Consider the following 25,877-nt stretch of genomic DNA (forward strand, 5'->3'; position numbering starts at 1 on the left):
CATATTTACTCCTTTAAAGTGGTCTGTGTGTGTTTGTGTGTGTACACTACTGTACAAATGGCTTCTAGAGGCAAACATCAGTGTTTAGTGTTCAGTATTCTGGAAATCTTCTGGTAATCATATGGTATGTTATACCAGGCTTCTCTCAGCACTTCCCTGAATTCTTCTTGAGATTGTGGCTTCTTCAGATGTAAACGGACATCACGTCACTGTAGCCTATATATGCTGATTTTTTAAAATCTAAAAATGCATAGAAATGTGCAGCATTTTCTGGATTAATTCTAATAGAAATAATTATATATAGGTAATTATACCATTGCTTAAACAATTAATCAAATGGTGGCCTAAGTCTTGTGTGCAGTACTGTAGTGTACTGTACTGTGTAAATATATACAAAGAGAGAGAAGGAGAGAGAGAGAAGGAGAGAGGGAGAGAGAGAGAAGGAGAGCACTTTGCTTGCACAGCTGATGATGTGAAATGTCCTGTTACTCTGGAACTCTGTGTACTTCATTCCTTCACTACAATTTTGAATAACTCTTACTACAGTAACTCAACCTGGAATATGTTTTTGTGTGTGTGTGTGTGTGAGAGAGAGAGAGAGAGAGAGAGAGAGAGAGAGTCATTGAATGTACCATGCTAGCCATTCTAGAACTCTGCTCCTGAGGGTGCAGTTCCGCGGTGACATGGTGCAGGAAGCTGTGTAGCAGGATGGTGACGTGCACCTGCCTGGGTCCTGTCGAGGACGGAGCCATTGATGAGTCCCTCTGCCAGAAACACTGTGAAAACGCTGGAATGTAGAGCGCACCAAAAATGCAGACATGCAGATGTGATGACAATATCTGGTTTCAGTCCACAGAGAAGCACAGTTCAGTCTGACCCCTGACTTTGGGTCTTTGCCAGCATGTGTAAATATGTGTTTGGATATATGTGACATTTTTCTCCATTTAGCCCTAATGCTAATGGAGACGATGCCTTGACTCACTGTGATGTTTGCCCCTGCAGACTGACATTATCAGACTATCTGATCCCTTTTCTTTAAGGGCCCAGACCAAGAGTTCTGAGCTGAACAGATCAGTCTTTGGCATTCAAACACGAGAAAATAGCAATGAGAGGAGAAAAGCAGCAGTTGAATTCAAAAACCTGCTAGTTCGCTTTATTTAATGAGAGTATAATTACCACACACACACACACGCACACAGAACTTGCACGCACACACACACACACACGCACACAGAACTTGCACGCACACACACACACACACACACACACATAGAACAAGTGTACACACACACAGAATGAGTTTGGGAGAATAGCTTTATGCTTATAGTGCATTCCACCACCAAACCCCCCAGCCCTGTGATTTGTGATTTCTGTAATCTCTCTCTCTCTTTCTCTCATGCACACACACACACAGGACTCTCCAGAGAGTCCAATGGCAGAGGCTAACTGGGGGAACAGCTTTATGCTCATAGTGTGTTCCACAGCCAAACACCCAGCCCAGTCCCCCCCCCCCCCCTCTCTCTCTCTCTCTCTCTCTCTCTCTCTCGCACACACATATGCAGAAATAAACACACCCACTCCAAGAGGCACATGTAGTGTCACAACATATAATGGCATTAATAACACTAATGATAAAGATTGTAGGTAGTGAATTTCTAGCCGACGGTAGTTTAGCTACATGTGGTGGGTGGATTATGTCATAATTTACATACTCATTTACATTTTTCTTTACAATTGGATAGTGTTTGCAACATGAATACATAACAAGAAAAGAGTAGAACAAAACAGCGTGGTGGGTGTCCAACAGACATCTGTATTCATCTCTGGAATAATAATAATTGTTTTTATCAGATATGGTTGTGCAGGGTGGTGCAGGGTTGTGTAGGGTGGGGCAGGGATGCACTCTGTGTCATGAGGCTTAGTGCTGAGCCGCTGGGGTTCATGGCAATGGCAGGGACTGGTCTGTCTGTACGAGACATGACTGCCCGCCTTGTACAGCACAGGTATGGGTGCGTAGGTGAGACAGTTGGGGCAGGAGAACCTCCAGGGTGGTTGTCTCCAAACTTCTCCTGTCTTCTACTGTCTGCTCCTTACACCTTCTATTGAGGTGAACGCCATGACCGACAGAAAGAACCTCTGTCTTCCTCATCAGAATTCAGCTAGCACTATTAAATATTCACATACTGCTATTAAGGAATGTTGGCCCAATTAAGATGAAAGAGTGAAAAGTTGTGCAAGAACTGAAATATCATTAGTATGAACTGAATTTTTACTAGAGACTATTCAGTTACTTAATTACTTAATTCTGCAAGTCTGTATTTTTATATGTACAAATTGCAATTCCCTGTGTAAATAATTTTAAATGGAATTTTCAAATGTGGAAATTAAAGTCTTAATTTGAACAAACATTTAACGCTACACTGGTGTGCTTTAAGGCATCTGCAAAGTGGAATTCTTGTTTGAGTATAGGAAAAATATGTTAAAAGCATACTAGTTTAGAGATAGAAATAGATGGAAAGTTGGAACATAAATGTAAACATTCCAAATAGGGAAGTGCTCATGAACTTTGCAGAGAGGAGCGTTACCCAGGAAGAAAATCCTTGGATAATCGGGTTCCAAGCTACAACTTTTATTTTGTAAGTATAGATTTGTATATTCACATTTGTGCCAAATTATATAAAAATAAATCCAAATGTAATTATAATTAGAAGTGACAAGCTAATCAATAGAACAATTATTTAAGTAATTGTTAGTCTAGTGGTAGTCTTGGGTACATGTGTCTCTGCATTCTTCTTTTTACTTTCTCTAGCTGTTCTGTGCTTTATCTCTCTTTTGCATTCATCCTCTCTCTCTCTCTCTCTCTCTCTCTCTCTCTCTCTCATGCTCTCTTGAGCTGTCTGCGTGTGCCACTCACCTGCTGTGGAGCAAAGGCTTCTTAAGAAGCTCAGTGTTCAAGCTTTCTCTAATTAACTTCTCATTTATTTTTTTAAAGCGCAAAAAGAGACAGAAAAAAGTGGGAAGAGAGAGCAAAGAGAGGCAGGACGGCAGAGAGCGAGGGTCTGAGAGACGGAGAGAGGGAGCGAGAGCACGGTAGGAAGAGGGGGACGTGGCGGTGTGTTCTGGAAGTGTCACTGACGAGAGAGAGATTGATGGATTGAGCGATGCAGTGAGCCTAATGCCGAGTCTCCTCTCTCCTCTTCTTACTCCCTCCATCTTCCCCCTCTTCCATCGCGCTCCCCCCCTCCTCCTCTCCAGGACCACCCCCTCCTCCTCCCACAGGCTGGCCGTGCGCTAGTCCTCCTCCAGACCTCTTCGTGCCATCGAGGGGGATTCTCTGAGGAAAGAGCTCTTCTCCGTCCGCTGTCCCGTCGGGTCCCTGGAGGTCCTGGGTAGCGCCGGTGCGCGGATCGCACTCTGAGGTGGCGCCAGCCGCGTGCGGAACAGTGGGACAGTCGCCATGGAGGCAGACAGTCTGACCAGAGCAGCTACAGCATCTGGTGAGTCACCTACCTACTCGCGTCTCACTGTACGTCCTTCCGTACAAACATGCATGCGCGCGGACACACACACACACACACACACACACACACACACACACACACACACACACTTACTTTCCTACTCATTATACTCTTTTTGTTCCTCTCCTTTCTTCTCATTATCACTCTGTCTCCTCTCTCTCTCTCTCGTGTTCTCTTTCAGTCTCTTCTCTTTCCTCCTCCCTCACTCCGTCTGTTCCACAGCCGTTTTGTTCCCCGTGATGACTTTGCCCGTTGACTCGCCGCGTGCGCGATGTTGCCGAGTTCTTGCCGGTAGAAGGCAGCGCATCTGAGTGCCCCTCGCGTGTTGCGAATGCTAAGGGGATTTGCGGGGCGAGCGGGGGCACTAGGGGAGCGTGCTGTATGCCTCAGCTCGGAGAACAAACGCTGGAGGTTCGGAGCGCCTCAGAGTCATGCATGCCTCGCCCATGCTGAAGGGGAGCAGGCACTCGTACTCGGAGACGTGTGACATGCAGTTTCATGGTTGCTGTCATGTTTACCTCTCCTTGCCTTTCAGGCATACTGTTTTATTCATACAGCTGAATCCACACACGTGTGTAATGAAAATGTCTTAAACTCTCTTACTTCCTTCTCTATTTTGTTCTCTCTCTCTTTCTTGCTCTCTCTCTATCTCATCCAATCTCTCCTGTGCTCTGTCTTTCTCTCTCTCTCTCTCTCTCTCTCTCTCTCTCTCTCTCTCTCTCTCTCTCTCTCTCTCCTCCTTTCTGTCTCAGTACTTGACCCCATCATGAGATAGGAAAGCTCAGAGAAGCTTAGAGGAGTGTCATTAAGAGAAATCTCTTTCCTCCCAGTGGGTTAAGAAAATGGTTGTTATTCCCCTCTGGTGCCACAGCTGGTAAACACCACAGATACCCACTACCGTAACCTTGTCCCCATCTGCTGTGTGTAAGGCTGGACCAGCGAGGACGTCTTGGCAACTCGGGTGAGTTGCAGTTTCTCAGTCCTGCTGTTTGATGGAGGGGAGACAGGAGGCAGGTGACAGAAATGGGATTCCATGGGCGGACTAGAGAAACCTCTCCCAAGATACCCCACTAGAACAAACATTACTCACCCAAACGGAGTCAGCGGGTCAATTAGAATCACTTACAGGCAGCACGCGCAGCAGCCGTCCCACTCGGGAGTCTGTTTTGCTCAAACACAACCCCCCCGTGCTAAACAACCATCCAAGTGGTCCCAGCTCCCCACGGACCCCCGAAGACCATTGTTTCAAACATTCCTTTATTTAACGTTGACTGCAGACAGCCTCAGTTTGATTGTTATTCTCCAGTCTGTGAGAAGTGCAGAAAGCGTCTGTCTTGTTAAATAGCTGCTTTATGTACCGGGCACCGCATCAGGGAGGAAGGTGCCATCATCAAATCAAGGCTGACTGAAGCAGCAGGGTGGCTGGGACCAAAAGAAACGCCCTCGGGGGTGGAGACGAGGCTCTCACTTGTCCCTCGTTTGAGCACTTTAAAAACGGTCTCGCGGAGGCGGGGAAAGATGAGAGGGACTGGGAGGGACGTGGACGATCCTGACGGGATCTGCTGTATCGAGGTGTGTGTTCATGAAGACACTGCAGACAAGGTGCCTGCAGGTAGAACACTGGCAGCTATCTGCTCCAGGAGGCACGGGGGCTTCTGCAGGAGGGTAGAATTAGCAGCAGACCTAGGATGTTGGCCTGAGATCAGCAACAAAAACAAGACCGTGTCCTACATTTGGTCCCTAAGGAATATACTTATACTGTAAATGTGCACACACACACACACTCACACACACACACACACACACATGCACGCACTCTATCTTTGTGTCCCCCAAACGCCTACACCTAAACTCTTTACCCCGAGGTAGCAGCGATGCCCTGCGGAAGGAGGTCAGCTGCGGGGCGGGAGTGCATGACGCAGGCGTCACAACCCCGCCATGTTCATCATGCTGATTACCAGCGTGTCCCCCTGGGCGAGCGGACTGTGCTGGAGCCCCCCCGCCCGGGCTACCTGAGCGCAGGTACGCGCCAGCCCCTCCTCCCTCTGCACCACCTGCAGAGAGCAGCTGATGGATGGGGTGGAGGAACTGGAGCATGCTGGAGATGGATGAAGGAGCCTGGCCGCTGGCTATACGCAGCTTGACTCGCACCTGCATACGGTTGTGAGTTTGGGGTGACAAAATGGAGTGGTGTGTGTTTTCAGAAGGAAAATGCCGTGCTGTATCATGACCTGCTGAGTGTGAAGAGGCGATTCTGCACGTTTTGGATCAGTTGTTGTTTTGATTAGTTGAAATCGGGTCACTCCATCAAGCAGTGAGGCAGATTAGAGTGAATTAAAAGTTGACCTTTACATCACAGAGAGCGAGAGTTAGCACACAGGTCGCTGTAATGTTGAGCAGCTTGGGCCAGTCATTGTGCGTTCTTGTTAATCAAAGAACAGTTTTATTGAGGTTCACTTTATGGACTTCTATACAAAGTGCGGGTATTGTCACAAGCAAGCACAGATGGCCATGGGCCTGCCCTGTGGGAGTTTTGATGGCTATAATGATTATGACTTGTGTGTGTGTGTGTGTGTGTGTGTGTGTGTGTGTGTGTGTGTGTGTGTGTGTGTGAGAGAGAGGGGGGGGGGGGAGTGTGTGTGAGAGTGAAAGAGAGTATGTTTGTGCATGTGTGTATCACCAAATGTGTGTATGTGTGTTCACCAAAGCATTTGGGGCGTTCACAGGCAAAAGGGGGAGGAGCAGGGGGAGTGGTTACTTATAGGCCCTTGCCGATTTAGGCCACAGCTGGATCAGTTATTCATGTGTTGATAATCAACCACAATTAACTACTAATCAGCCTAATCAGGCTTTATATCAAGAGAGCTGCAGAGATTGTAGATCTGGTCTCCTGGTTGTGGAACACGTGTGTTCAGACTCCAGACTGCTGTGCTTCCCTGCCTAACCCCAATCGCAACGTGATGGTGTCATTTCCTTTCCCAACCTGTGCTGTAGACAGTCGAGGCTGGTTCTTCAGTCCAGACAGTGAGTCGAATACAGATGCTGCCTGGATCTTAACATGAGGAAACAGGTACTCAGTTACTCAGTGCTCAGTTATGGCAAACTCAGGTTAGACTCCTTAACTCATAAAAGCCAAACCTCCAGCTGCACACCGACGAACACTGTAACATCTGGTGTTTTTCCGCACACACCCAGACATGCTTCACATATGCTCCTACATCTCCTACCGCAAAGAGGACAATATGACACCTGTGTTCAGCTTGGCTGTACAGTAACACCTCTGCAGCTCATCTGTAGACCTGCCGTGTTCTCCCGCGAGCAGGAGAGCACACACGCCACACGCTCGCTGACCACATGCTCGCGGGCCGAATGCTCTGGGTCAGCGCTGGCTTGGCAGGTGACCGCTGGCAGGTGGTGTGGGCAGAGCCGGCCCCCCTCAGCTGTCCATCACAGATGCCACTCATGGCGATGGATGCATGAGCTCTGCCACTCTGACACACACCTCTTTTGGAAAAATAGATGGCGCTTGCTTTGCATAATCTAAAATGGCTGCTGCCATCAATCATCAGGTGGTTCAGAGTCCCTGTGGCAGGTGCGTTCATCCCGTTCTCAGTCACCAGGGGGCGGGAACTCTGCAGGGATGGCCTCAGGCCACGCCTTTGCCCTTATATGGCTTCAGACTTGCCGAACATCCCATTAAACTTTTTTGCGTCCAGTTTTCAGCGGTTTGTGTCTATAACAGATAAAGGTCAAATGGAAATGATGAGGAACGAGGAAATACATTATCCAATCATTTCTGTAGTACGTTGCCGTCTGACCTTTGGAGGAATGTCGCTTGCCGTGTGTGGCGGGGAATTATATATGGAAGTGTATGTTTCCAGGAAGTTTGGCATTCATGTTTAAATGTTTCTTCTCATCTTCCCTTTTTCCCTCAGGCCCACCATCTCACACCAACATCATTCTGATGCCCAGAATTCCACAAGTGGAGTTTTGCCTGGGTAAGTCACACTGATTACTGATCTGTCCTCTAATCCTGTTAGACACACAGCATGCTGAATAAATGTTAAATGTCAAAGACTTTCACAGAGGAATTAAAACTGATGTATGGAACCATTGTTGGAAAAATGTAAAAGTCAAACAAATCAAGTTGTAAGGAGGTAATTATTGAGCCATGCTAATCTGATTCTCGATGCTGGACTGTGTCGGACGTCCCCTGCGTGGGCTGGGTTGGCCTTACTCTGCATGTTCATAGGAAATGAGGCCACTGTTAGTTTACTGACTCTTTGTGACTGCAGCTTAGTGACTCTTTGTCCATGCAGACATTAGTGTCTTCGTTCAGACCTGTCCTCATTTCAAAGCCATGGGGCTTTCTGAACTCTGAATATATCACAGTTTCTTTCAGACTGAATTGAACAGTGGGGGTTCTTGTTGCTCTTGCTTTTATGTATTTTTGTTGGCAATGAGGTAACGGACATGTCTGGTGTCTGAAGGTTATGTTGAGAATCTGTGTGTGTGTGTGTGTGTGAGTCTCTGTCCCTGTTTCTATGTGCATGTGTCTGTGTTTGCATCTGTGTCTGTGTGTATGTGATGAATACATGCCTGTATGTGTCTACTCTCATTTCTTTAATAAAGGATTTGGACACAGTTGCATTGCAACAAGTTCCATGTTGTTCTTCGTTTGCTTTTAAATGAGAACCTTTTACATGGACTTAAAAGATGCGTACGATCTTCTCTCCTTTCAGTGAGACGCCATGCCAGAGTGGCAGCCTGACACCTGTTTAACAGTGACTGTTGAGGGAGTTCAAAGCCATCGGAGCTTTATAGCCATCTCAGCTGCCATTAATTGGATTAACATTTATATCTATATTTTTGAATATTAGCTCAAACTCCCACCACATCACTCACACACACACACACACACACATACAGAGAGAGAGAGAGACAGACAGACAGACAGACAGACAGACAGACAGACAGACAGACTACGGTTGACAAACCACCAGATGGAGCTGGCATAGCTGGACAGTATGCTTGCATAGCAGCACATGGGCATGAGTGGATACTCTACTTTCTGGACAGCATATGTCAAAAATCAGAAAGGGGGGGGGGGGGGGGCAAAGAGAGAAGAGAGACAGTGGCATAGACAAATAGAAAGAGAGATAGACATAGACAGAAAGAGAGAGAGAGACAGAGAGATAAACAGATGGAGATTGTGGAGGCATCTGTTCAGGCTCTGCACACTGTAAAGTGCACTATTAAATATCAAGCAAGGCTTGCGCTGAGTCCCAGCACAGTAAACAGGAATATATCTCTTTGATATGATGACGAGGCTGGTAGTGTTGGAATGTTTACGTGCGCATGCATTCTGCCATTAGTTCAGAAAACCGTAAGGAGTGCTTTGGTCCTGTGGAGTGCTTTCAGGATGGGAGTGTGCGGTGTGACGCTCTTCAGGCTGCATGTCAAAGTGCTCGTCTCACACTTTCCCGCCACTTAAGGATTCCATCGTGACTGCATCGCTTCCTCTCAGATTAAGATCACTTCCTAAATTTACAAATTTCTTTACCCTGTAAACATCCACACAGGCCCTCCGCCAAATGGCCGTCCTCTTTCCGTATCTCTTCTTCTCTTGTGTTTTTATATAAATGTTTATGTGAGAAGATGAACGCCACTGATCACCTGCTGGTCTGAACATCATCATGATTCTGAAATAGTGAGAAACACAAAATACATGCTTCCACATATTCATAGAATGTAGCAGTGTATGCATTAAGATTTGCCCTGTTATGTGATGATCTGTAAGGCAAGTATTTAATTTTGGGATATATTTCAAATCCTACTGTGATTTATTGTCTTTCATCTGAATAACATACAAACAAGACTGGCACGACCAAAAAATTTATTTTTCATTCATTTTGGTAATGATGGTAAATCTCTACAATCTCTAATAAAACTGTTAAGATTATAAAGTACTCTAAAAACAAGATGGAATTTGGCCCAATAAAATCATAGCTTTACTGTATGGTTTGATGTATGTGCATTTGAGCGAGAGCATCACATCACAGCTTTTTGAATAAATACATCTATTGAACTGTTGAGAACACTGTTGTCCCTGATAGAAACCCAGGACTCTAATTGCAATGCAGAGCATAAAGGATTTTTTAACATTTTCCTTCTTTATAGCAGTGAGCCCTTCCGTCTAAAACTGTGAAGACTGCTACAGTGCAACAAGAAAAGCGTAATGAAGACTCAGGGAGTTGGCAGTGATAATGATGGCACTAGAGAGTGCTCGTCACGACAACCAAACCATGCGTGCCATATAAACGAATGAGAGAAAAGCCAACCTCATTTTTACCACTAATTAACTGTTTAAGAGGGGGATATTGCAGCAGGAAAGGCCATGATACCGAGAGTCTCTTATTGTTGAAATGAGACGAGTCCCTGAGTTGAGTGCTGGATGTTTGGGTAGCTGAGTGACAGAATGATGCACAAGTGGAACAGCTTTTGAATTTGATGCCGCACGTTTGTCTAGAAGCAGACAAATGTTTGTTTCGGATCTAGGCTTTCGAAGACGCTCTCCACGTGGCCATGAAATGTATGTTTGATGTTTACATGGAGAGCTATGCCTTGCTGCACTAAAATATCACACTAGAAATTAACAGAGGCATGTGTGTGTTAGATTCAATTAGATTCAACGTTATTGTCATTGCCATTGTCACAAGTATACAGCAACGACATGAAGGTCGTCTGGAGCCACAGTGTACAACACCACAATCCCAGAGCATATAGCATGCAAATAAATTAATTCCATTGCCTGTCATTAACGAGATAAGAATGGGAAATCTAAGACCGATCAACACTGACAGTCGTCCTCTACATGCACTATTTATCAGTCCTGTGTAGCTCATCTTATTTTCCCTGTCATTCCTGCACAGTGCAGATGTGGAGATATTCCTCCAGATGTATAATAGAATGGGCTGCTTGTCAGCAGAGGCATGTTTGTAACTCCAGCCAAACACCAACCAGCAAAGATGGACCACTCCAATAATGCTTGGCTCAATGAAAGTCACTGAATAGGTGTAGCGACCTTTGCAAAGGGAACGTTTAGCACCTTGCAGGTTGCTCTGCTATGATTGGTGTGAAGCTTAGTGGGGAGAGAAGCCTTGATTTTAATCTTGCATTAATAAAAGCTAGTGAACAACACTAGGCTAGCTAGTGAATAACAGTGTATTTCCTGAAACATGCAATAGCACTTACCAGGCTGTGTGTGACCACCAACTCACCACTCATTCTTGGGTGCACGATAACATTTCCGCATCTTTTCAGATTAATATGCATTTGAGGAAATCCGAAGGGAAAACATGTGCTGCATTTTCCCACATGCAGACCTCTTACCTCTTATCTTACCTGCAACGTTACACCTTTCATCACATCATCCCTTTCAGCTTATGATGAAGACAGTAGTCCTGAATCAGATTATCGCTACATACAGCTTAAATGTCTGGCTAAGGAATATTTACATTAGTCTTTCACTTCTGTTGACATCTATCAAGGTTAGACCTTCTGAGTTTGACTTTCTTTGCACAGTTTCTCCTGCATCACTCCACTACTGACTCCTTCAGATTTATTAAAGTCCCCTGTTTGTCTGCATCTTCTGGACCGGTTTTGAAATTGTTCAGTTGTAATAATTACCTTCAGTTGGTATAACTACCTTCAGTTGGTATAACTACCTTCAGTTGGTATAACTACCTTCAGTTGGTATAATTACCTTCAGTTGGTATAACTACCTTCAGTTGGTATAATTACCTTCAGTTGGTATAACTACCTTCAGTTGGTATAATTACCTTCAGTTGGTATAATTACCTTCAGTTGGTATAACTACCTTCAGTTGGTATAACTACCTTCAGTTGGTATAACTACCTTCAGTTGGTATAATTACCTTCAGTTGGTATAATTACCTTCAGTTGGTATAATTACCTTCAGTTGGTATAACTACCTTCAGTTGGTATAACTACCTTCAGTTGGTATAACTACCTTCAGTTGGTATAATTACCTTCAGTTGGTATAACTACCTTCAGTTGGTATAACTACCTTCAGTCAGCAACATATTGTGCTTCTTTGCATATAACCTGGTTCAACATTCTAACAGTGGCCCTCGTGGTACAGCTATGGTTCTTTCAGGTCTATTAAGTTAATAGACTTGTTCCCAACGTGTGTTTCATACCATAACAAATATTACTGAGACCTGCCTCGTGGTCTGAAATAAACAACAAATGAAACAAAGAAAAGAAGTAATTCACAGTCAAAAAAGGTTGCTAGGTGAAGGCAGATGGTTCCCATGACCATCTGGTCATAATGGCCATCTCAGTATCTGAGCCATTGTAATGGCAGGTTATTAAAGGGCTCTTAACTCCACAGAAGTGGGGTCATTGTGACGAGGCAGACGAATACACAGAGGGCTGTGTGTGTGTGTGGGTGGGTGGGTGCTCCCTTGACTACAGTTTCAGAGATTGTTCTCCATCTCCACGAAACAATAACCATAAATGCAATTACTATTTTTTCCCAGAATGCATAAGGAGGCCTAAACTTTGGTAATGGTAATTTAGTCTTAAAATGATGTGGTGTGGTGGCCATGGTCACCCAGTGCATGTCTGTTCTTGGCTTCAGGGCGCAGTGGTGCCTTCCAGGCCCCAAACTGCCTGGCACCATGCGTGACACCTTATATTAGCAGTATATGTGTTGCTAAGTAACTAAAAAGAATGTTTTTCTTTTAGCTAAACCTTCTCTCTGTCTTTCATGTAAATCACAGTCAGTGTGGCTCATAATCAATTAACTGTGGGGGCGATACCAACTGCACATGCACCCACTCATGCACGCGGGCGCACACACACACACACACACACACTACATACTGCACAACAATTGATTGACAGATAGTTAATACCCTTGTCACTGTCACTTCAGTTTTGTTTATTGTTCTGAAATGAACTGCTTTGTTATAAACTAATCTTCAGAGCTCTGGATGGAAGAGTAGCGTGTCAAGCTATAAGCACAATGGCACTGTGTGCTTTCCAAGATAGTTGAATGAACTCAGAGGACCTGATAATTAAGTTGAGCTTAATCAGGTTTGTAAGAGCAACAAAAAATTGAAACCGTGCAGAGTAGTGCTTCTTTAAAGAACAAAAACCTCAGCCCAAATATATCTGATTCACCTCATTAGCTGATGATCGCAACTAAACAAAGAGATATGATGTTTTTCTAGTGATGTCATGGCCCGGTCTCTCTACATCAGGGACACTATTGAACCTCTTTGTTCTACAGATTAGAGAGGATTGTCCCATCACCACAGCAACCACTCCATGATTCTATAAACCTACATTACATTTGACAATTTCATTGCCATTGCTTAAAAAGCAACTGCACCCTCACCTTCAACACATTCTTTAATCACAAAAAGCAGAGTCTCTTTTTGTAGACGCAAAGTGCACATCATGGTGTGGTGCAGCCGAGCCACACCTCCAACTTTAAATTTCAATGTTCTAGACTTCAGGCAGAGAAAGAATTAAAAAAATTACCTTATGATGGCTGTATACAAATTAGATTATAACATTTAATGGCGTATAGAATATAGACTATACCATGTAATGGGGTATAGAATATAGAGTTTTATCCATGTAAAGGGGTATAACGTACATTGTACCATATGGAGGCTTAGTAGTATAGTTTAATAGTAGTCTGACATGTTTATGGTACTAAACAGGTGAACAGATGGCAAAGTAAGTCACTCTGGATAAGAATGTCTGCTAAATGCCCCAAATGTAAAAGTAAATGTAATGGTGTATAGGATACATATACCATGTAAAGCTGAATAGAATATAGCGTACACCATGTGTGTATGTGTATATGTATATAATATATATATATATATATATATATATATATATATATATATAAAGTAGAATGTGCCAGTAAATGTGGTAGTGTTGACATCAGAAGTCCCTATGTATGGGAGTGCCCCTGTGATGTACAGTATGATGCAAAACATTACTATAGGTGTGAAGCGGCATGTTGTAGCTGTCGGAGAAAACAAGTGTAGCTACAGCATGGCAGATGGAAGCAGTCAGCAGTTTATGAGGGTGATGTCATGAGGGGGAGAGACTGCTCCTGTGTATGGAAGTTGTCAAGCCGTATAGAATGTAGGGTGTTTATAGGGGATCTTTTAATTATTTTTCCACACTGCCATCAAGGGATGTTCTCAAAGCACATCTTAAAGTTAAATTAGTTCTGCTAGACAACAAGTCCGTCGCCGCAGTGATGGATATACCATATGTAGCGTCTTTATTCCTGTCTGAGACGTGAAGCTTTTGCTGTTGTGTGCTACATCTACAACATGTGCTCTGTAATACCAGGGTGACATGATGGAGGATGAGGAAGACTATGACCAGTCAAAATGCACTATGACTACACATAATGCACTATGCTTTATCTGTAAGTACAGTGGTTAAATAATTAATAAACCATGATTCATGTTTTTATTAACTTATCCATGAATGTTAAATTAATTAGATTTGAATTCAGGGCTGTAGAAATTAATCCAACACTGCTCTTGTATTGTGTAGAAACATTTCTAAAACTATTTTCAACATAAATTATGTGTTTGTGCCTAAGGGGCTTATGTAGGTCTCTCAGAAGATCCATATTTTTGATTAGATATTTACTCTTGAGCATGACATTGAACGGCATAACTTTGGCATTTGCCTGAAGGAACTCCTAAACCTTTCAAACGCTGAGATGAAAGCCCTAAAATCCCCCGACTCCCAGTTTAGCTATTTCGTTTTAGATATTTGTAGTTGTCAGGTTCCCCTCTGGATAAACAGGGTCCATGCAGTGCCAAATAGTTCCCTGAGAGCTCTCTGCATGTTTGCTAACATGCTTATTTCGTTGCGGTATTACCCTCTCTGGAGTGGACACAGTGCCGCCCCCGTCTGGGCCTCGTGCTCCCCTCTCCCCTTCCCTTTCATCCAGCCTTTATAAGGGCAGCACCTTGAGCTGTAGTCTCGACTTCTGTAATGATGTCTTGATCAGCTGCGATTTCACTGTGGAATTGAATGTCATTGCGGTACAACTCGCATCCAAACTCAAAGCAGCGTTACAACCAACAGCAGTCCTTTGATCATTTGGATTGTACCAGCACGTAGAAACAGAACACATGCTGGAAATATGCAGCACTTACAGCAGGTGATGGAATAACATTCAAATAACCCTAATGGTGATGCTATTTATAGCAGCACACAGATGTGCTCTTTTTATAACGTGGTGGTGTGTTTAGCACAGCTGTTTAAACAATACAAGATAAGTAACATGATTGGCTGAGTAAATAGTAATTAATCACGACACGTTCCTATTTATAATTGAGGCCAAAGACAGGGTTCCTTGGAGTTCTTCTTTAGTTGTAATGGAGCCTCCATTACAACAGGCCACCCTTTCCTAATTACGCCTGGTGTCCTGCACTCTGTACACGCTGTGTTCCATGCCATTTTGGTGTCCATTTTTAAAGCTGAGTTTTTAAAGCTGAGTTGTTTGTGCTTTAGATGCAGGAAACTCATACAGATTTTTTGAGAACACACTGCTTCAACTTGTTTCTTTGTAAAATAAGTTACAGTGTCCCAGTGGCACTTGGACTTGGTATTTGTGGCACTCTGGCCATTGCATACTGCCCCTTCATGTGACTGGGCAAAAATAATGCTTTGTTCATGTTTTTGTTTTTTTTTTTGTTAATTTGTTTTCATTTGCACTGGAACAAAACAAAAAAAACTGAGGTTAACAAAGTAAATATGATATCATTCCACACAACTTCATAACTGGATTGGACAAAATTATTGGCACCCTCAACTTAATATTTGGAAGCACACCCTTTTGAAACAATAAAACTGAAATCATGAAGTTCCTGTAACCATGAATGTAATGTAACCATGAATGTAATGAATGCAATGGAATGTAAGTCATTCCACCCAAAAGCACCACAGAGCGCCACAGGAGGTCATTCCTACCTGTGGCCATCAAACTCTACAACTCCTCACTTCATGTGTAAATAAAATGTATATGTGCAATAACAACGTATATACAGTATTTTATATATATATATATATATATATATATATATATATATATATATATATATATATATATATATATATATATATATATATATATATATAAAACGTATATACAGTTTTTATACATGCAATACAAAACGTGCAATAACACTGATCACTTCACTACTGCATTTGCCACTTTACACTTACTTTGCCACTTTATTCTTATTATATGTGTATATATAGATTTAATAGATATATTGAACATATATTTTATTTTTATGTATGGAATTGGGCAACTGTAACATCTGCAATTTCCCCTCGGGGATCAATAAAGTATTCTGATTCTGATTAGTTATTCTGGACCATTTTTTTTGTTTTCCTACTGCTTCATGTCTTCAGATTCGAAGGTTACCTTCTAACAGCTAGTGACATCTCTTCACAGATGTTCTTTAGGATTTAGATCTTGGCTCATTCCTGGCCATTATAAAACTCTCTAGCACTTTGTCTTAAATTGAACGCTGGATGCTTTTTAAAAATATACTTTGGGTCATTGTCCTACAGGAAGATCTAACAGAAATGCATTGACTGTCAGAAGCAGCAAAGCTCAAAACATGATGTGAACCTCCGTGTTTGTCTGTAGGGTCCATGTTGTACGTTTTGAAGGTACATGGTGGCACACTATCATACTTTAGGCCTACCCCCAAAAGCTCCAATTTGGTCTCAGCTGTTCACAGAACATTCTCCCAGAAGGACTGTGGCTTCCTCAGTGAAGTTCTGGCAAACGCCACTTTGGTTTATGTAACACTCTGTGGCAGCAGTGGGGTCCTTCTGGGCTTCCTACTATACCTGTTTCATTGGGATGTTGATGGAGAGAATGATCTGACACTGTTATACCCTGTATCTGTAGGTCAGCTTGAATTTGTTTGGAAGGCGACAGAGGCTCTATATCCACCATTCAATCATTCATTTATCACAGTCATCCATGTTGTCTGCATTGCTATGTGATGTAAAGCTGTTAATGACATTGCAGGCAGTGGACACAAACATCAAGACCTGGAGGGAGACTTGCAGCCTTGAGGCTGTTTGCACTTTTCCACAGTTTTGGTTCTCACAGGTCTTTCCAATTCTTCACTTCTCCATGCTCAGTGTGCACAGATAAAGGTTGCCTCAACGAATCCCTATTTAAACGAATTTCAAGTGTCATTTTGATTTTGTTAGCACGTTACTTGCCACAGGTGGATTTAAATAAATGTTATAGGAGGAGAGTATATTTGAAATCCACAGTTTTGAAAAAAAAACAGTTTTGTGCATTTCTAAAGTTCTGTATCAGATTTGTCTCCTGAGCTTTTCGTGTGTTGTTTCAATGCAAGCAACAGAAGCAAACATGTGAACACCAACGCATTTGTAACTGCAACTATATTCTATGACCAGTGGTGCTTCTGAAAGAAGTGCAGGTGTTCCAATATTTTAGACCACGACTAGACTAACATTTAGTCTAATTCAAAGAGGCTTTGTTCAGCGGGACGTTTAATGCTAATGTCCATGATCGTCCGTGGTGTGACAGCCTATGTTCTGTGTGCACAGTGAATTGTGATAAATTTGCCGATTGCAAATCTGTAGGCAGCTGGTTTGCCACTGAGTTGGTGGAGTTCAGCCCAAAATGACAATAATTAGCCAGGACCGTTTGCTAACCTCTGAATCCTGCCATATTCCCCATTATGCAAAATGGAGGTTTTTCAAACTGATCATTAAGGGTGATGCAGGACAACATTTGCTTCATCAGCCTGATTGGCTGAATGTGTATCACCGAGATGCATGCTGTTCTCTATGAAACACAGCCAATAAGGCTGTCTTGGGGGTGGGGGGGAGGAAAATATATTTTTATTTCAGCAACAACATGAGAGCGACACAGGTGTTGCAAAGCAGCGCATGCAAATAGTGATGTCAAATTAATTGAAGTGCTAATATGATTAATGCAGTGAATATCCAAGAGCATATTTGTCTCCCATAGCAACTTCATGGCCCCTTGTCTGTTCTTTAATGGGATTTAGATTCATTTTGAGACCACCAAGTCTCCTTGCACGAGGCTAAAAATAAACCAAAGTTATCCTTTGGTGAACTGAGCCACAGATTCCAGCCATAAAGCATAACCAGTAAAGTATAATTGTAGCCCCATGGGTCGGCAAACATTATTGTTCTGAGTGGGAGATTGTTATGGTAATTGTGAATCGCATTCAGCATGATTGTATGTAATTGTATTGGCACAGCAGTCGTTCAGGTGATTAGCTGGCAAGTCACGCTATTCATGAATGAAAATATATCTTCTGGATGGTATCATTGAATGGCATATAAATAACAGCATGTGATCTGAAGCCTGACGGATCATTTGCAGCTCTGGACCTGTTATGTCTGCATCATAACAGATGCTTTCAAGGTTAGATTGCAGTTACTCGTCTTAGGGGCGCAAACTCAGGAAAAGGAACAGTGCAGAAACATGAAGAGACTACGCAGCAACATTTTCCTCTGTAATTAGAAATCACACTGGCTGCTTTTGTGGTTCATGTCAAAGAGAAAATTCTTGTGCTATTTTCTCCCAGGTGTTTTAGAAAGCAGCAAAAAGGTCTGCTATATTGCTTTGATATAATGGTTTATGTGTGTGTGTTGCAAACATACGATGTGACTACACTGTATGGGCATGCGTATCTGTGTGTGTGTGTGTGTGTGTGTGTGTGCATGCGGGGGTCTTGTCACCTTTGTGGTGGAACAGCAGTCGTAGTATCTGATGAAATGGACTGTAATGGTGTACAAGGTGCCGGGCCCACTGGCCCTACTGTGTGGAACCTGTCAGTCCAGTCACCCACCCTTTCATGTTCCTCTGGACAGATCTCTTGTTAAGATTCACTTGTGTGGAGACACAACAGCAAAGCCGATCAGATGGGCACTGCCTGTGCAGATAAGACCTCACCTAGTCTCTTCTTCTCCTTGACCCTTTTAGCATCCTGCTGCTATCTTGGGCCTCAGAACCATTTTCTGCCAGGTCAATGTGATTTCCTCTTTTAATCAATGCAAACTTTGATCAGAGAAGCCAAGGTGGATGCAAGTGTGCGGTTAGTGTGCAGGTCGCAGAGGCACTGTGGTGCATGTCCTGTTCTTAAAGGGATGTGACTTTCAGGTGTCTGCATGGTGGTCCCCCATGGCTGTCCCTGAGATGTCAAGGAACAGGGTTAAAGGAGACACTTTTTGTATAACACACACACGCAAACACAGAAACACTCACACATACACCATCTCCCGTGATGCCAGTGGTGTGGTAACTCCATGCATGCCAGCGAGATGAACTGTGACTTCACAGAGACTTCCCAGAGCCTGCAGTGCATGAGGGAGTTTCATGTGCTTGAACACAGAGATGGAGCCAACTGGGAAATCTCTTTGTCTAATGTAGTTTCACAGCACTGGATGGAAGCTGTGTTAACACCCTGACAATCAGCTTTGAGCATGCCACCTTCTGACTCGCACTCGGACGACCCAGGAGCTGATCCAAGGCCTCCAGTTCATGGGGATCTCATATGAGGACACACGCTCTCTGCATGTCTCATCAAATGTGTCTTAAAATGTTTTACAGCTGTCTGTAAATCTCTGCCTGTATGCGGTCAGGGAGCAATGCCACTCTTCTTTTGTTCATTGTCATCTTCAGTTCCAAAGCATTTGGACTGGAACCCAATTTTCTCACAGTTTAGTTATTTCCAATGTCCACCTGCTACCCAAGTCTCCTCTCTCAGAAGGCAGCCAGCGAGCTGGGAGAGTTAGAACGTCTGCTTCCTCAGAGACAGGCAGACACAGTCACCGTGTTTCTTGAGCCCTGCTCTTGGAGGAGAGCGCCATCTTCAGCACAGCTCATACATCTAATGATGTGAACGTGTTTCGGGCAACCATGGCTCTAATCAACCCAGAGAACAGAGCCAGCAGCATGTTCCTGGACTCCTGACCATGAATGGCTGTAGCATCAGCTGGTTTAAAAATTGCAGTCTCTCAATAATACATCTAAACCTCGGACAAGTGGACCACTTGGGAGCCGGTGCACAATATTGCACATCAGCGGCACTGAGTTCATAGGATGAAGGGATCTCCTTTCTACTCGGCGATCCTTGTCAAGTGTACAGCAGGTGATCATCATTACTGCAGATGCCTGACTGTGTTGACGTGAGGAACCTCTAGAACCTCAGCCCCAAACATGTGGTCCATGGCCCTGGACTCCTAGGCTCTAACACCATGCAGAGTGCTCTTCTGCATGGTAGCTAACACTTTCACCAGTACACAGTGCAACTGCATGGCTCTGGTTCCTTTAACTCTGAAATTAAAAGGTGTCTCAGTCACTCAGAGTATCATGCTAGGTCCTTCCTGCTTTCTTCCTTTGAAAACACACTAAATACATAATTTCCCTGTCTCCACTCTGGAAGATTATTTGTGCCTTTTGCTGCCCTGCCAGCATGGCTGTTTGTCAGGCTGGCCTTTTGGTGAGCAAGCTCAGTGAATTCAACGTTTACTTTAGCATGCCGCCCAGGGCCACTTCGAAGAGCTCTGTCCATTTCTGCTTCAGACGGCTAGCATTCCACGCTAAAGGCTTTATGTCTGTACAAATGCTCCTGAAATTTCGATTGAAAATGTTGCCGTGATCTAAAAAAATAACACAGCCTGTCATGCATCTGAATTACTACAGTTTCTGACCAGTGCTGAAACCCCGGCTGAAACCCCGGCTGGCTGACACACCAGGCACTGGGCTGCAGCAAGACTTTTCCATTGAATCCAAAGCTTTCAAACAGGGCTGTTTCTGACACTGATTCAGAAAACAGTGGAGCTGCCATAAACATTACGCAATTTGTAGGTAATGAATTGAAGATGGTAAAACAGCATTTCAAAACCCAAGGAAAATGTTGTTTTAAATGTAATGCTTGAAAATAGTGATTCTGGATAAATCTGAAAACAGTGATTCTGGATAAATCTTCCTCATGCCACTGCAGAAGCAGCAACCTGCTGCCTGGCCTGGCTATGGAGCAAAGGTGTCGATTTATGATGTGCATTCAACTCGTGAGATGTGTGCTTAGAGCCCGCACAGGCACACACACGCACACACACACGTGCGAGCGCGCACGCACTCACACAGTTGTATTTACACAGACGATAATCTCACTTTTCATTATACAGTTCTTTGATATGATGAAAGGGAAACGGCTCTTTTTGATTTCCGTCATCATGGTGCTCATTGTCTCTCCGCGTGCTGAACGCGGGTTGGACAACTACTTCATCAGACGCAAATGAAGTAAATATTATGCTCTCTCCCGCGGCTTGTTTACACGCTCAGTAGATGGCTTTTTGTTTGTTCGTTTGTAGACGGAGGTGGCAGATTGTAGATTAGAGGTTTACCATACAATTTAGTGTGTCTTCCAGCCGCGCGCTGCCGATGAGCGCGGGGTTCCATTAATCACGTTCTTTTTCGTTTCACTATAAACGTGAGTCAGGCAGTTAGGACTTATTGCTTTCAGATCCGCGCTCAGCTGACACCTTACAGACAGTCTTAAATTAGATTTTGTAGAATGTGATTTTGAGCTCTTTCATGCCCTCACAAGGTTACAGTTTGAGTTGGTGGTGAAGATTTAATTCCTTATAGCACAATCAAGGCCTGAAGTGCTTCGAGCTATTAAAAATGGTGTGCTCAGCAGACTGAATGTTGTACATGATGTATAATGTGATTCGACCCTCGATCATCTGAGCTCGCAAAGTAACAGAACAAATGGAATGGCCCCTTGGCTACAAGTCTTGTCACATCCTGAGGAAATTACAGGGTTTAGTGCAGGAGGCTGCACTCAAGTGTTCACTGAAGCTCAGAGTTCTTTTGAGGGGGCCACGCTGCAGTAAAGGGAGGATTTTTGCTTTAAGATTTAAGCATTCTCCTGCAGAAGGAATCGGTGGAGATGCATCCAAAACACTGTGGACTTTCAGCTTTACGTATGTTTGCAACATGCCTTAAAGGGACAGAGGTTAACTGTTCCACAATCAGACTCTAAAATGCGGATGACTGATGCACAATGCGCGTGCAGGACTAAGATGTGGAAAGCGGTCGCACATTTGCTAAGGCGCAGTACATTTTTACTGCCCGCTATTCATCTTTTATTCTCTTTTGCATTTTGAATAACCTCAGAAAGGATGCCAATCGTTTATTTCCCACACACGGGCTGTCAGGAAAGAGTACCTCGTATTGGAATGTGTTAAAAGCCAAAAGGTTAATAGCCGAGTGATAAATTATGAACAAAAACGGGAACTCGAAAACTCTATTATCTATTATCCCAGGGAAGACTTTCCAGGCACAAGTTAAGCCACGTCTCAGACCGAATTAAGCAGTCAGTGTTGTAAATCTTTTCCGCATTAGAATGTACTTTTAAGCGCTTAATAGTCTACTTATTGCCCAGTTTATGAGGATCGGTACAGGTGTACGATCTGGGTGTAATAAAATATCAGTCGTGCTTCACAGTTTTCTTCCGCTGGTGGTATCGCAGCACAATACGAATACGACTCCGTGTTAGAGTCCCATGCACTAGTCACACTATCTTTGTGTAGGGAAGGACGTTTGCCGGCTGTGAGCTGCACGTACACCTCCCCTCTGCAGACCTTCGCTTACATTTCTGCATAACCACAGTCAGAGCGATTACAAAATGAAAGTGGTTCTTCTGCTTGGCGTGCAGTAGAGGTCGCATGGTCGGCATCTGTGACATCTCTGAGTGTTTGTATAAATTCGAGCGAGGTGACAACATTTGAACCTAATACAAAAATGGATTTATAGAAAGCGTCATAACTTGCGTGTCCAGCGACTTTTTTTTGAAATAGGAAAGGTCTTGACAGACAACCGGTATAATTACGGCCGAACAGTGGCGTATTCTAACGTCATATTTTTATTCAGTCGTGAGTAAACCTCGTGGTACTGGTGGTTATTAACCGTATATCACTGCTTTTAAAAGAAAGAAATATATTTTAAAAAATGTCACACTGTATCTGAGGTATTGCATCTGTGGTGAGCATCAGCATGAGACCTACACAAAAGTTCTACACACAGGCAGGTGTAGGAGTTTCACCTACAGATTTCAGAGAAAACTACGCAGCTCAGGCCTAGGTGTTCCTAACTGCAGTGCTGTCAGAAACGACCGCCATTTTATGTGTAGATCAATGTTTGGTTATATGCCAGAATATTTCCTTTCCATTTAGATAAAATGTTCACTTTGGCCTTGATTCAGTAGGCATCTGAGCCAATTTTCTGAACATGCGTCCCAGTAAATGCAGTTAAACATGCCGCATGCCTATCTTTCTGTTATAATAATACTAAATATACCGCAAATGTGTGCCCAGTGTGGTCACATATTGTAAGGGCAGCTTTCAGTTCCGTTTAAATGTGTTCATAATGAATGTGCTGGACAGTTGAAAAGCTTGGAGCTGACTGAGTGCAGGTCTGTTTCTCTCTTACAGTCCAACCGTCATAAATGAACACACGCCATGTTCGTCTGATTCTGACAGCTGGTGGATTACACTGGAGACATGTTTACGGGTTCGGTAGTGCGGTGGTAAATGGCTAAAGTTATGGAACACAGAGTGGAATTACTTGAGGCGTCTAAAGGAGAGGGAGAAGGAGAGAGAGAAACTGAGAAATAAACTGTGCTTTTTTCTTTAAGGCTCCAGAGGGGAAACTGGCCTTTCCTGCTATAAGACAAACTGGGCTGCTTTGCTGAAAGTTTCACTGACGGAAATTAGCTGTTATTAAAACCGGAGAGGGGGAGTGTGTGGGGAGAGAGGGGGAGTGTGTGGGGAGAGAGGGGGAGTGTGTGGGGAGAGAGGGAGAGGGAACGCTCTTCTCCCAGCCTCAGCAAGAGACGCCGAGTGTTCAACAGGAGCCTTGTGCCCAGTCTTCACCTTGACTCTATGTGCCTCCACAGTCACCCGGCAGGTCTCTCTTCGGGGTGTGTCTGTTGCGTTCTCTCCTCTCCTCTCTCAGCTCTTCTTCCTGTGCGTGTCCTGTGTTTGCTAACCTTTGCTCTCGCCTGCTACCCTTCTCCTCCCTCCATGTTTCTGTCTGTCCACTCTGTCAGCATGTCGGGAGCTGGAACCTGAGTTCAGGGACAGGAAGCCCAACGCACTGGTGCAGGTGGCTGTGTTGGACGCTCATGGCCAGGAGATCGTCGCCTGCGCCTGTACCGAGATGGTGGAGGTAAACACACACACACACACACACACACACGCTTCTCACTCCAGTCGTCTCAGGGCCTTATGTTTTGAAACAACAGCAAAGAATGATAACTCTTGTGTGCTGCTCTCTGTAAAATGTCAGTGTATGAGGTAGGCAGTCGGGATTAAGGCTGTATAAAGCATCATGTATTATTATGTGTACTTTTAATTGACTTGATGAGAGTGAGAGATGGAATCACTCTGATTGTGCCACCCTATATGCTTCCACACTCCTCCTGACAAACGCATGCCCACACATACAGTCACACCCACGTTCGGTTGTCATGACGACACTCTCCAGAGTCATATTTGGCGGCAACAGCTGGTCGTCCCTTTGCCCTTTTAGGAAATGGACCCCCCCTTCCCCCCGACAGTACCATACCACAACCCCAGCCCCTCCACCTCTCCTCTCCCTCTCTCCCTCCCTCTTTCCTTCCCTCTCTCCCTCCTTCTCACTCTCCTCCCTACACTCTTCCACCACATGGGCTGTCTATCCCTCCTGAGTGCACAAAGAGAACTCTATTTCCCTCTAAATGAGATTTGCTGCAGGAAAGAGACAGAGACGCACAGAGAGAGAGAGGGAGGGAGAGAGAGATAGAGACAGAGCAAGGGAGAGAGAAGCACTTTTGTTAAGTCTACTCAGACTGCAGTTAAGCTGTATGTGCAGTGACAACACATGATAAACGCTAATGCTAAATTGGGCAGCCATTAAGCATACTGTAGCTATAAAGTACTACTCTGTTGTCCTTCTGCGCAGTCAGAGGCTCTCTGCTAGCGTGTGAGCTAACCACATGGACATCGTAGTGAGAACTTGTTCACACTGGACTCTGATCTGAGCAGCCAATGGACAAATCGACATGGCCTTATGTTTTAGAAGACGAAAGAAGAGGGTAGGTGTGAAAACTGTACTGGGAACACTGGTTTTCCATCTGCCTTTCTACCTTCAACTTTGACTGTGTTTTTGAGTCTTGCTTTCTTTGGTTAAAGCACACTGGTAATTATTTTATCCTTTGTTTTAAGTTAATTAGATGCTTTTACTGTGAGCGCACAACTGCTTGGATAACTTTATTTGATGATTAGTTGTTTTACATTCAGTAAGTCGTATTGTTGTCGTTTTTTGCTGAGGACATGGAATGTTTTGCTTTTCTACTGTCGAGTCACCACTCAAAGATGTGGCATTTATGCTGAATAGGTGATAAGTACTTCCTCGCTAAACCTTTTTCTCTAATAATAGCTCTGCCATGTTTTCACTTTATTACATTTCATAATGAAGTTGTATTTGATACCAAAACTTCATACCAAATATATTTTTCATGCAATTAAATTACATTTAACTATATTTAACTTTTTAACATCCACTCTAAAAGATTTTTTATTTGTAAAACAGTAATATCCGAATTTCAGTAAAGTCCTGGACTACAAATAGGGCATTAAGAGAACTCCTCAGCCCAATTGCTTGGCTTAATACCTGACCACGACTGAGCCTGATCTTCCATTATCAGCCCAAGACTCAAGACCAGACAACCACAATGTCGGTTCTTCATGCTGGGTTGAAAACGCTCTCCTCCTACCATAATATCCTGTGGACCTGGGGGCTCGGAGCTGCATGATCCTAGTGCTAGATTTGTCGCTATTTGGATATTGTTTTTTTAACCGTTAAAAAGTGGGGGGGACATGACTTCGTCGCTACTTAAATATTTGGTTTTAACTGTAAAAACTGGGGGGGACCAAAACCGGCTTTTGAAAAAGTGGGGGGGACATGTCCCCCCCGTCCCCCCCCAAAACTACGTCCGTGGATGTGCAGTTGGGAGTCCAGCTGGCAGAGATCAGGGAGGGCAATAGGAGGAGCAGAGTTCTACACTGGCACCTATGAGTACACACCGCAGAAAAGCAATCCAGTCCATCCATCCAATGAGCAAAACCATCTTCCAGTTATCCCACTCTTGAGTGGCGGAACTGTTTCTGTGAGACAGACTCCAGGGGCCACACACAGGGA

General features: G+C 43.9%; 1 protein-coding gene across 7 annotated transcripts in view; it reads left to right on the forward strand.

The window, feature by feature from the left end:
* Nucleotides 1-2,580: 2,580 nt before the first annotated feature.
* Nucleotides 2,581-25,877, forward strand: part of inpp4b (inositol polyphosphate-4-phosphatase type II B) — a 141,517-nt gene continuing 118,220 nt past the window's right edge. The window contains exons 1-5 of one of the 7 annotated variants that reach the window (XM_076973960.1): nt 2,581-2,636; nt 2,993-3,090; nt 3,256-3,497; nt 7,457-7,519; nt 23,746-23,864. In XM_076973960.1, coding sequence (XP_076830075.1) covers nt 3,458-3,497; nt 7,457-7,519; nt 23,746-23,864 — 222 coding nt within the window. In that variant the 5' untranslated portion in view covers nt 2,581-2,636; nt 2,993-3,090; nt 3,256-3,457. Of the gene's footprint in view, nt 2,637-2,992; nt 3,091-3,255; nt 3,498-7,456; nt 7,520-23,503; nt 23,617-23,745; nt 23,865-24,416; nt 24,772-25,877 lie in introns of those variants that run through there. The other 6 variants (XM_076973961.1, XR_013121214.1, XM_076973963.1 and 3 more) reach the window with 6 other exon arrangements.

This window comes from Brachyhypopomus gauderio, chromosome 15 (genome assembly GCF_052324685.1).
Source record: "Brachyhypopomus gauderio isolate BG-103 chromosome 15, BGAUD_0.2, whole genome shotgun sequence".
In the NCBI taxonomy this organism is placed as follows: Eukaryota; Metazoa; Chordata; class Actinopteri; order Gymnotiformes; family Hypopomidae; genus Brachyhypopomus; species Brachyhypopomus gauderio.